Raw genomic sequence first — 12,065 nt, forward strand, 5'->3', positions numbered from 1 at the left:
TGGTTTCGCATCTGGTAGATTCTGTTGATTCTTGGAGAACTTCCATTTATTTTTATTTTTTATATAGGTCTCTGAATACCTGGTTGTTGTATCTAAAACTGAAAATTCCTCAGTGTAGCCATTAAGATTATTATCACTAATCCCTCAGCCTGAAAAAAAGTCTCACTTTGGACAAGGAATTTTTTTTAATATAATACAGCACATGAATGTCCAAATTGTGCAGTATCCAAAAAAGGTGACTAGCAAAATGTTTAAAGATCCTTTCATTTCCAAATCTAGAAATTTACTTCTTGGAATTAAAAGTAAGCACACACACACACACACACACACACACACAAAAGTAGTAGTAAGCACAAGTGTGGGTTAATTATCACAGTAATAAATAAAACTGTCACTTAAAATAATGTATTCCGGGGATCCCTGGGTGGCTTAGCAGTTTGGCGCCTGCCTTCCACCCAGGTAGTAATCCTGGAGTCCTGGAATTGAATCCCACATTGGGCTCCCTGCATGGAGCCTGCTTCTCCCTCTGCGTGTCTCCCCCCCCCCCCCCCCCGTCTCTCATGAATAAATAAATAAAATCTTTAAAAAAAATAAAATAAAATAATGTATTCCTGTTAAACATTTCTAAGGGGAAAAAAATGTGTAGTCCTAAATGAACATAGTTCTTCCTTGACATGCTGATCCTCACATAATAAAGGATTTTTTTTTTTAAGATTTTATTTATTTATTCATGAGAGACCCACAGAGAGAGGCAGAGACACAGGCAGAGGGAGAAGCAGGGGGCCCGAAGCGAAACCCGATCCCAGGACCAGGACCAGGACCAAACCCTGAGCCAAAGACAGACGCCCAACCGCCTAGCCATCCAGGCATCCCAAAGGATTCTTTTTTAAAATATCTTTATTTTATCAAAATAAAATAAAATTTTATCAAAAAATAAAATAAATTTTATTTTTATCATAAAATATCTTTATCATAAAAGTTATCCATTTAAAGTATACAATTCAATAGTTTTTAGTAAGATCACAAGCTATTTTGAGAACGTTTTCATTAACCCAGAAAGAAACCCTGTACTCACTGGCAGTCAATCGTCTTTTCCTCACCCACTTCCCCGAGCCCTAAGCAACTAGTCTTCCTGTTTCTATAGGTTTGTCTATTCTGGAGATTTTATATAAATAGAATCCTACAATATGTGGTCTTTTGTAACTAGTTTCTTTCACCTAACATTCATATACAAATTTTTGTATGGACATGTTTTCAGCTCTCCTGAGCATATACCAAGGAAGACTTGCTGGGTCATGTGATAACCAAATTATTTTCCACAATAGCTACATCATTTTACACTTCCACCAGCAAAGTATAAGGGACCGAATTTCCCCACATGTTCACCAACACTTGTCTATATTTTGAGTATAGCCATCTTAGTGGATGTGAAATGCTTTTTCTTTGTGGCTTTGACTTGAATTCCCCTGTTGGCTAATGATGTTGAGTTAGCTTTTTTATGTGCTTATTGGCCACTTGGATAGCCTTTTTAGGAAATGTCTATTCAAATCCTATGCCTGTCTTTTAATTGCTTTGTCTTTTTATTAAGTTGCAAGGATTCTTCATATGTTATCTGGATGTGTAGTAACTTACACAAAAGATTTGCAAATATTTCCTCCTATTCCAAAGGTTGTCTTTTCACATTCTTGACAGTAACATTTGTGACAAGAAATTTCAAAGTTTTATATAGTCCAGTTTATCTACTCTTCCTCTTGTCTCTTGATCATAAGGATTTACTCTTGTGTTTTCTCCTGAGAATATTATAGTTTTAACTCTTACCTTTGGGTCTCTTGATTCATCTTGAGTTAATCTTTGTATATGGTATGAGGTAGATACTCAACTTCATTCTTTTGCATGTGGATATACAGTTGTTACAACACCGTCTCCCCCACTGAATGATATTGATACCCTTGCTGAAAATCAGTTGACCAAAAATGTATTGGTTTCTGTCTGGACTCTGCAATACTATTCCATTGATTTATATATGTCCATCCTTGTGGCAGTATCACAACCTTGATTATTGTAGCTTTGTGGTAAGTTTTGAAATTGTGAAGTGTCAGTCCTCTAACCTCCAACTTTCTTCTTTTTTGAGGTTGTTTTGGCTATTCAGGATCCTTTGAATTTCCAAATGAATTTTAAAATTAATTTTGTCATTTTTTTAAAGAAGCCAGTTGGCATTTTGAATAAGGATTTTTTTTAGTAGATCAATTTGGAGAATGTAAGTATGTTAACAGTATTAAAGTCTTTCAGTTTGTGAACAGATGTTTTTCCATTTATTCAGATCTTCCAATTCTTTCAAATTTTAAGTTTTTATTTAAATTCCAATTGGTTAACATACAGTGTAATATTAGTTTTAGGTATACAATTTAGTGATTCAGCACTTCCTTCCATACACCCTGCTCATCACGAGTGCACTCCTTAATTCCAACCACCTATTTAGCTCATCCCCCCACTCACCTCCCCTCTGGAAACCATCAATTTGTTCTCTATAGTTTCTTGGTGTACCCCTCTCTTTTTTTCCCCCTTTGCTCATTTGTTTTGTGTTTTATTTTTTTAAAAAAATACTGTATTTATTTATTTGATAGAGCACAAGGAGAGGAAGAGGGAGAAGCAGACTCTCTGCTGAGCAGGAAGCCCAATGTGGGGCTCAATCCTAGAACCTCAGAATCATGATCTGAGCCAAAGGCAGATGTTTAACCAACTGAGTCAAAACGGGTGCCCATTTTGTGTGTGTGTGTGTTTTTTTAAGATTATTTATTTATTTATTTGAGAGACAGAGAAAGAGGGCGTGTGCACATGTATGAACCAGGGAAGGGGCAGAGGGAGAAGGAGAATCCCAAGCAGCCTCCCCACTGAGCACAGAGTCCCACGTGGGGCTGATGTTACGACCCCAAGATGACCATGACCTGAGCAAAGATTCAGAGTCAGATGCTTAACCAACTGAGCCATCAAGGTGCCCCTGTTTTGTTTTTTAAATTCCACATGAGTGAAATCATAAGGTATTTATCTTTCTTTGATTGACATATTTTACCTTAGCATAACGATCTCTAGCTCCACTTGTGTTGTTGCAAAATGACAAAGATTTCATTCTTTTTATGGCTAAGCAGTATTCCATTGTGTATATCAACCACATCTTTATCCATTTATCAGTCAATGGACACTTGGGCTGTTCTATAATTTGGCTATTGTAGATAATGTTGCTGTAAACATTAGAGTGTGTGTATCCCTTTGAGTTAATATTTTTGTATTCTTTGGGTAAATACCTGGTAGTGCAATTGCTGGATCATAGGGTAGTTCTGTTATTAAATCTTTGAAGAATCTCTATACTATAGTTTTCTAAAGTAGCTGTACCAGTTTGCATTCCCACCAACAGCGTAAAAGTTTTTCTTTCCCCACATCCTTACCAACACCTGTTCTTGTTGACTTTAGCCATTCTGTTCTGACAGGTGTAAGATGATATCTCATTGTAGTTTTTTTTTTCTTTTTTCTCGTTGTAGTTTTGATTTGTATTTCCCAAATGATCAGTGGTGTTGAGCATCTTTTCATGTATCTGTTGACCATATATATATCATCTTTGGAAAGATTTCTGCCCATTTTTAACTGGATTATTCATTTTGGGGGGGAGTTAAGTTTTGTCAGTTATCTATAGATTTTGGATACTAACCCTTAATCATATATGTCATTTGCAAATATCTTCTCACATTCCATAGGTTGCCTTTTAGTTTTGTTGGTTATTTCCTTTGCTTTGCAGAAGCTTTTTATTTTGATGAAATCCCAATAGTTTATTTTTGCCTTTGTTTCCCTTGCCTCAGGAGACGCATCTAGAAAGAAATTGTTACAGCTAATGTCAAAACGGTTACTGCCTGTGTTCTCCTCTAGGATTTTTCTGGTTTCAGGTCTCATATTTAGCTCTTTAATCCATTTTTAATTAATTTTTGCGTTTGATGTAAGAAAGTGGCTCCATTTCATTAATGTTGCATGCGGCTGTCCAGTTTTCCCAACATCATTTGTTGAAGAGACTCTTTCCCATTGGATAGCCTTTCCTGCTTTGTTAAGGATTAATCGGCCAGAGTGTTATAGGTTTATTTCTGGGTTTTCTGTTCTAGTCCATTGATCTATATGTGTTTTTTTGCCAGTACCATACCGTTTTGATGACAACAGCTTTGTAATACAACTTGAAGTCCAGAATTGTGATGCCTCCAGCTTTGCTTTTCTTTTTCAAGATGTTTTTAGTTTTTAGGGTACAGATTTGCACATTTGTTAAATTTGTACCTAAGTATTTTATTCTCCTGATGCCATTTTAAATGAAAAAAATAATTTCATTTTCAGAATATTTATTGTTGGTGTATGTAAATACAACTACTTCTCATCTTTTGATCTCGTATCCTGCAACTTTGCTAAATTCATTTCTTCTAATAGTTTTTTAATGGACTCCTTAGGATTTTCTATAGGCAAGACCATGTAATCTACAAATTGTTTTTCTTTCCAATCTGAATCCTTTTTTTTTGTTGCTGTTCTTGTCTAATTGTCCTAAGTAGGAGAATCTCCAGTACAATATTGAATAGAAGTGGCAAGGGTGGTCATCCTTCTCTTGTTCTCTTATAAGGAAAGCCTTTCACCACTAAGTATAATGTTAGTTGTGGCTTTTTATAGATGCCACCTGTCATGTTGAAGAATTTTCCTTCTGTTCTTAGTTTGTTGAATAGAAGGGTTTTGGATTTTGTCAAATACCATGTTTTTGTCATTTATTAATACAGAGTACTATATTATTTTTAAGATGTTAACCGTGTGTTCTTGAGGTAAATCCCACTTGGTCATGGTATTTAATTCTTTTTATTTGTTGCGGGCTTCAGTTTGTTCATATTTTTTTATTAAGATTTTTACCTCTATATTCATAAAGGATATTGGTCTGTAGTCTTCTTGTGATGCCTTTGTCTGGTTTTGGTATTAGGATAGTAAGCTTATAAAGGAATAAACATCAGTACATATTATAATTATTAATCATTAGTTACCAAAATCTTAGATCTGTCAAACCAAAACCATTTAATTAATAAATTACAATCAGGCACCCCACACATGATTTTTTAAGATAACATTCTCTCTTTTTTTAAATTATTATTGAATCACAATTAACATATGGTGTTATATCAGTTTTAGGTGTACAATATGATTCAACAACCCATATAACAAACACCCCACACATGATTTTTGAAGATAACATTCTCTCTTTTTTTAAATTCTTTTTTTTTATTTTTTATTTATTTATTTATTTTTTTATTTATGATAGGCACACAGTGAGAGAGAGAGAGGCAGAGACACAGGCAGAGGGAGAAGCAGGCTCCATGCACCGGGAGCCCGACGTGGGACTCGATCCCGGGTCTCCAGGATCGCGCCCTGGGCCAAAGGCAGGCGCCAAAGCGCTGCGCCACCCAGGGATCCCCTTTTTTTAAATTATTATGGAAGCACAATTAACATATGGTGTTATATCAGTTTTAGGTGTACAATATGATTCAACAACCCATATAACAAACACCCCACACGTGATTTTTGAAGATAACATTCTCTTTTTTTAAATTATTATTGAAACACAATTAACATATGGTGTTATATCAGTTTTAGGTGTACAATATGATTCAACAATTATGTACTCAGCGCTCATCAAGATAAGTGTACACTTGATCTTCTTTATCAATTTCATCCCACCCCTCTGGAAAACACCAGTTCTCTATATTTAAGAGCCTATTTTTTTGTCTCTTTTTCTTTTTGTTTCTTAAATTCCATGTAAGTGAACTCATGGTATTTGTCTTTTTCTGATTGACTTACTTAGCATTATATCCTCTATGTCCATCCATGTTGTTGCAAATAGTAAGATCTCCTTTTTTTGTGGCAGATTAGTATTCCATTGTATATTTACTGCATCGTCTCATTTTTTTGAAATTTGGGCTTCTTGTTGGAATTTAAAGTTTTTCATAAAGCTAACTTGGCCCACGGGTACTCCTGAGCTCATTTCCCATTGTACACCATGTCTTTTGTGTATAAACCTGAACTATTATTAATTTGAAAGCTTATAATCTCTGAGTTATTAAAAATACATTCTGCTTCATTTTTCCAAGTTACCAATTGATCATCCTTCCCCTTCCTATTTTTTGAAACTGATTTCTCAAAAGACACTTAACCTATATACCAGACTTCAGAGAAACCACAGATAAATTTACCATCCCGTCAGGATGTCAGGTCTATATCAACTCAGACAGAATTCTCCAAGCAGGGCAGCCCCAGTGGCTCAGTGGTTTAGTGCCACCTTCAGTCCAGGGCGTGATCCCGAAGATCTGGGATCGAGTTCCACGTCGGGCTCCCTGCATGGAGCCTGCTTCTCCCTCTGCCTGTGTCTCTGCCTCTGTGTGTGTGTGTGTCTCTATGAATAAATAAAAATAAAATCTTAAAAAAAAAAAAAAAGAATTCTCCAAGCAGTTTACACAGTTTATAGAACTTTGGTCTTGGTTGGACCCAGTTCTATTTCCAAATCAACAGTTTTTGCTATAGTCATTTTATAGGCTGATAAATGGAGATAAGACACCCAAATTAGAGAAATTAATAGACCTGAAGTGTGATGACAAGAAGAATAAAAAGCAAGGAATAAAGTTGGAAATTGTTTCAAAGAAGTACATAAAATTGAGTTAGTATTTAGAACCTAGTATATATAACATATACGGATGAAAAGAGGAGTGGACAGACCAAGAGAAACAATTTCATGAAGATCCCAAAGTTTCTGGTCTATAGTGATACTGACAGCTTTGACAGGGCAGCAGGCTGGGAAGGGAGCTTGGTGAGTGGGTTGGTAAAGAATTTAATTGTTGACATGAAATCACAAAATCCTAGACCCGGAGACATTTAAGTGATCTGGCTCAGCTCCTCAATTTTGATAGTGACTAGCTACATTGCAGGCTTGCCAAAGTGACAAGCCAGCAATGTAGCTAAAGTACTGTCGACTGTAAAGTTCTGAGTATAAGAAATGCTCCTGCTGTTCAAAAGGGTGATAATCAAAAACATATTAGCATTAGCTGAGACTTTTCTTTGACATAATTAAAAGAGAAAGCTTCTAATTAGAAAAAAATAGCTTTTTCCACCTATAATTTGGTGTTAACTTGGCCCACGGATATTCCTGAGCTCATTTCCTATTGTGCACAGTGTCTTTGAACTCCATTAGCATGAATTTCCTTGAGTTCTGCCTTGTTGTAAGTCCAGTTGCTTATTGAGTTCCAGCAACTTGTAAAGCACTGAACTAGATGCAGTGGGTAGCACAAAGAAATATGAGATCTGGTCCAAACCCCAAGTAGATTATAGCCTAATTAGATAGTACATGAAGAGATAAAGAACATAACCTATTAATAATGTAATATTGCTTGGATAAACAGGCATTGATGCTTAAAGATCAGCAGAGAAATTACAGTGAGCCTTAGTGGTCAGAGAATACCTCACAGAGGAGGGATTTGTCCTGCCTTGAAGTTCTTGGATCTTGAAGAAGCAGTGAAGAGTGAGGAGCTCATGTTAAGCGGGAAGAATGGATTGAGCAAATGTGGGAAACTATGAGCTAACTGGATTAGCACATTCCTGAATTCTCCTTGATACCTAAACAGTGGAATCCAAACTTGTTAGCTTGGCCTTTAAAGCTCATTAAGTGGTAAAGCTTTCCTTCACCACTCCAACCAGAGTGGTCAAGTTATCCTTTATATATATGCCAACCCTTTTTGTAGTTTCTTATCTACTGCTCTCTGCCTGTTTGTTTCTTACCACATTTGACATAATGAAATCCTAGATCACCCATCTCCTCTGTGAGTACTCCTCGCTCTGAGACTTTATAATCCTTATAACTTGTATAATTCATATTACACTGAACTGTTTACCACTGTGAATTCATTCTGTCTCCCCAGTTAGATTATAAACTCCTATTCTGCCTCCTTTGCTATCCCTTTTTCTCTGGATCCTTAAATATTAATGTATCTCAAAGACATAGAAAACACTTTCTGTGGAATCATACCCTTCCCTTGTGTGTTATTAGTGAAAAGCACAAGGGCCAGAAGCTCTATCAACTAACTAGTTGGTTGATGACTGGTCAGATGTTTTGAAATGAGAACACTTCATTGTTTTTATTTGTAAAATAAAAGGGTTGAATTAGACTCTCTTCCTCCTGTTTTGACTTTACATTTTTCTAATAAAAATCATTCCTATTCTTATAAGTAGAAGATGGGGGGACAGCACAGGGAAGGTGAGAGGGTTACAAATCTACCACCAAGAGGACACACTATATAATTTTGATGAATATTTTTTTTAACTCATAAATATGTTCATTTAGGGACTTTAAGCTAGAACACTCTCCAATTTTAAAATCTTGATTCTTTTCTTGCCACTAAAGAAATCAATATTGTGTCTTTTTAGAAAGTCAAGAAAAGGGGTGCCTGGGTGGCTCAGTTGGTTAAGCATCTGCCTTCAGTTCAGCTCATGGTCCCAGGGTCCTGGCACTAAGTGTCCCAAGTCGGGTTCCCTGCTCAGTGGGGAAACTGCTTTTCCCTCCACCCTTCCCCCTTGCTTGTGATCTCTCTCTCATGCTCTCTCTCAAATAAATAAATAAAATCTTATTTAAAAAAAGTCAAGATAAATGATAGTGCTATGCTTAGATACTTGACCCACAAGTCAGAGCAATTTAAATATATCACCAAAGATTTCCCATTTGTGATACTGAGCAATTATATTTAGAAGGATGCATCAGGTCCTTTAGGTCATATAAAGCCTGATAATAATTCCAAATTATCTTAAAGCAGAAGCTTGTGTTCTAGTTTATATACTCTGTACTGGAATAAGAAGGGGATCCCTGAGTGGCTCAGCGGTTTAGCGCCTGCCTTTGGCCCAGGGCGTGATTCTGGAGTCCCAGGATCAAGTCCCACATCAGGCTTCTTGCATGAAGCCTGCTTCTCCCTCTGCCTGTGTCTTTGCCTCTCTTTCTCTCTGTCTTTCATGAATAAATAAATAAAATATTAAGTAAATAAATACATGAATAAATAATGGTAATTATTCAGATGCCAAAGAAAGTATAATAAAGTTTCCATAAACTCATTAAAAACCTGAAATCTTTTAAACAAAACAAAACCAAAAAAAAAAAAAAAAAACTTGAAACCTGATACCTGCAGAGTGGCATTGTCTCTCATTGTTCTTTAGGTCTGTCTGATGAGTCTGAGTTGGAATATTTTGTGCCCTTACTCTGAAAAGGCAATTCACTTGGCATCAGCTTTGGCATTTCTTGGCTCAGAGGAGTTTCACAATGGTAGCCATAAAAATTGATTAATCTACATTCTCAAAAGAAACCTATAATCTGTGGGTACTGTACAGCTGTAGTAAAGTAACACACCTGTTGGAATGGAAGTGACCACTAAACATAGAGCATAGAGCTTCAGGGTGCCACTTTCTGACTATTGGCTTTAATTCAGGTATTCACAAATAGAAGCTATTTCTTTTACCAGCGTAGAAGACAGAATTTATGAATTAGGCTAGCTATCTAGACATTTCAACCCTTAGCTCACAAGTGACTAAAATTCACGCATGAGCATTTTTCATTAGAGAGGGATTTCACTGATGGGTAAGAGCTGGTGTCTTTCATTCTTTCACCTTCTACCTTGCATGCACTAAGGCATGTTGAGCAACATTACTAAACATTTTTTTAAGTTCTTTCTTGTCATTTTCTCCCACCTAAATAGTATTTCTTTTAGGCTGAAATGGAAATGATCTCTTTCCAGGTATTAGTTTTGAAGCTTCAAAATTACAAGGAACTGTCCTTATGATTTCTATATTGGCTTCTTTTAGTGGTGGATTTTTTCCCCCATCTTAAAAACAAGACTTGCTAGTCTTGTTCCATTCTCTCCACACCAAACATTTCTTCCTACACACTACAGTATTAAATATTCCTAAAACTTGGCTTTTGTCATTTTCAAGACTTTATATTTGTTTATTCAAGACTTACTTTATATTTGTTTATTCATTCTCCAAATATTTATTTAGTGACTGATTTGAGCCAGGCAATGCACAACTCTAAAGCCCTCCAAGCAGCTGTGTATGTGATTTATACCCTGCATTCCTCTCACTTACCCAGTCTCTAATTGCCGACATTTGCTTTATACCCCCTTTTTTTTTTTAAGATTGTATTTATTTATTCATGAGAGACACAGAAAAAGAGAGAGAGAGGCAGAGACACAGGCAGAGGGAGAAGCAGGCTCCATGCAGGGAGCCCGACGTGGGACTTGATCCTAGGTCTCCAAGATCACGCTCTGGGCTGAAGGCAGGTGCTAAACCACTGAGCCACTCGGGCTGCCCTATACCTCATATTTTGCTGTGCTTTTCTGAAGCACCATCTCCCTGCCTTCAAGTGCCCTTTAAAAAAAAAAAAAATTTATTTTAGAGAGAGCGAGTGAGCACAGTTGGAGGGTACAGAGGGAGAAGAAGAGAGAGTGTTAAGCAGACTCCACGTGGAGCAGGGAACCCAGTATGTGGGACTCCGTCTCACCACCCTGAGAGATCAGGACCTGAGCTGAAACCAAGAGTCTTGAGGCTTAACCAACTGATCTACCTGGGCATCCCTTCAAGTGCTCCTATTAGAGATTTGAAAAGTTGTTTATTATATAGTTGAGTTTAACCATTATTTTACCTCTCAAAAGCTTTTACATTTTGAGTTTACCTGTTAATGTGAATAAAAAACTATCTTTGAAAGAATTCAGAGCTGTGTGCACATGCGGAGTTATTTGGAGAGGCAGAGCGCCCCCTGCTGCTTCCTTTGAAATCACTCCAAAAAAAGGGCCCTCTGCCTTCCCCTCCCACCTTCATACTGTCTGTGGTCCTTCCCATTTCCATAGCTGTGCCGCTGTCCTCCTGCCGCTGAACCACCTGTACCTCTTTCCTTCTGTGTTCAGCTCGACCTGTTCTCTACCCTTCCAGAAGGTTATTCTGTGTCTTCTATCATTCATTTCCCTTCTCTGAGTTCCTCTTGGTCTTTGTTTCAGTTAGCTCATTTCTTTTTTCCCATCTCTAGTTTAATCTTCAAGAACACTGATCCTATCATCTTAACTTTCTGTTTAAATGGTACTTAGCAAAGAGATACAGTTGGCGTTGAGTACCTAAAACAGAAATGAGAACATGCCTAGGCACATATACTTAAATTGTATTTACCAGCATTTTGCAAAATGAACTTATTCTTCAATGGAAGATGGAAACATGTCATATGTAAGGGCATTATTAAAATTTGTTAAAAGGGAGAAAAAGCAATTCTTTTTTTAAGTGCTAATATCTGAAAATTTTGATTTTTACTTCTTAACAGGTGGTTTGTTCTGGATGCAGAAACCAGAGATCTAGTTTCTATCCACACAGATGGGAATGAACAGCTCTCTGTGATGCGCTACTCAGTAGGTAAGAGGATTTACCCCCATTCTGGCTTTTACAGCATTTCTGTCACTGCATATTTTCACTTCCACTAAAGCTAACTACTTTTTTCTCTACTCTCTGAACTTGTTAACTATGAATATGTTTCCACCAACATCAGATTAAATTCTGCTGCAGGAAACTGCAAAAGATCTTCTAAAGTTAAACAACATTCTAAATTATCAAGCAAATTTAGAATGAATTGTTACAATTGCACTTGCAGTTGAAAGCAGAATATAGTACAGTCAAATCCCATTTGGGGGGAATTACACATACTTGGAATTTTGGATAGGTATTAGGCTGAATGTTACTTCTATTTAACAATCTTTTTTTATATGTAAGAAAACATAAATTATAGTAATATTCAAAATACATTATAGGCTGTTCAAGTTCTTTAAAATCTAGTTGCATTGTTACTGGCTACATAGTAATGATTTTGTTAATGAGATAAAATAGCCACTTACAAGAATTTGATAAATTCGTTTAGCCCTGTTTGAATAATTCTTTATGCTTTATTCAGAATGTTAATTATGTTTCCATAATATTCCGATTTCCCCTTTCCCATA

The 12,065-nt window shown here is 36.5% G+C and overlaps 1 protein-coding gene across 2 annotated transcripts in view; it reads left to right on the forward strand.

Annotated features, from left to right (window-relative positions):
* Positions 1 to 12,065, forward strand: part of EML4 (EMAP like 4) — a 159,197-nt gene that overhangs the window by 129,195 nt on the left and 17,937 nt on the right. For both annotated transcript variants that reach the window (XM_055327266.1, XM_055327267.1), the window contains one exon: positions 11,399 to 11,487. In XM_055327266.1, the coding sequence (XP_055183241.1) occupies positions 11,399 to 11,487 (89 nt within the window). The remainder of the gene's footprint in view (positions 1 to 11,398; positions 11,488 to 12,065) is intronic.

The sequence above is a fragment of the Nyctereutes procyonoides genome, unplaced genomic scaffold (assembly GCF_905146905.1).
Source record: "Nyctereutes procyonoides isolate TBG_1078 unplaced genomic scaffold, NYPRO_anot_genome, whole genome shotgun sequence".
NCBI classification, from domain to species: Eukaryota; Metazoa; Chordata; class Mammalia; order Carnivora; family Canidae; genus Nyctereutes; species Nyctereutes procyonoides.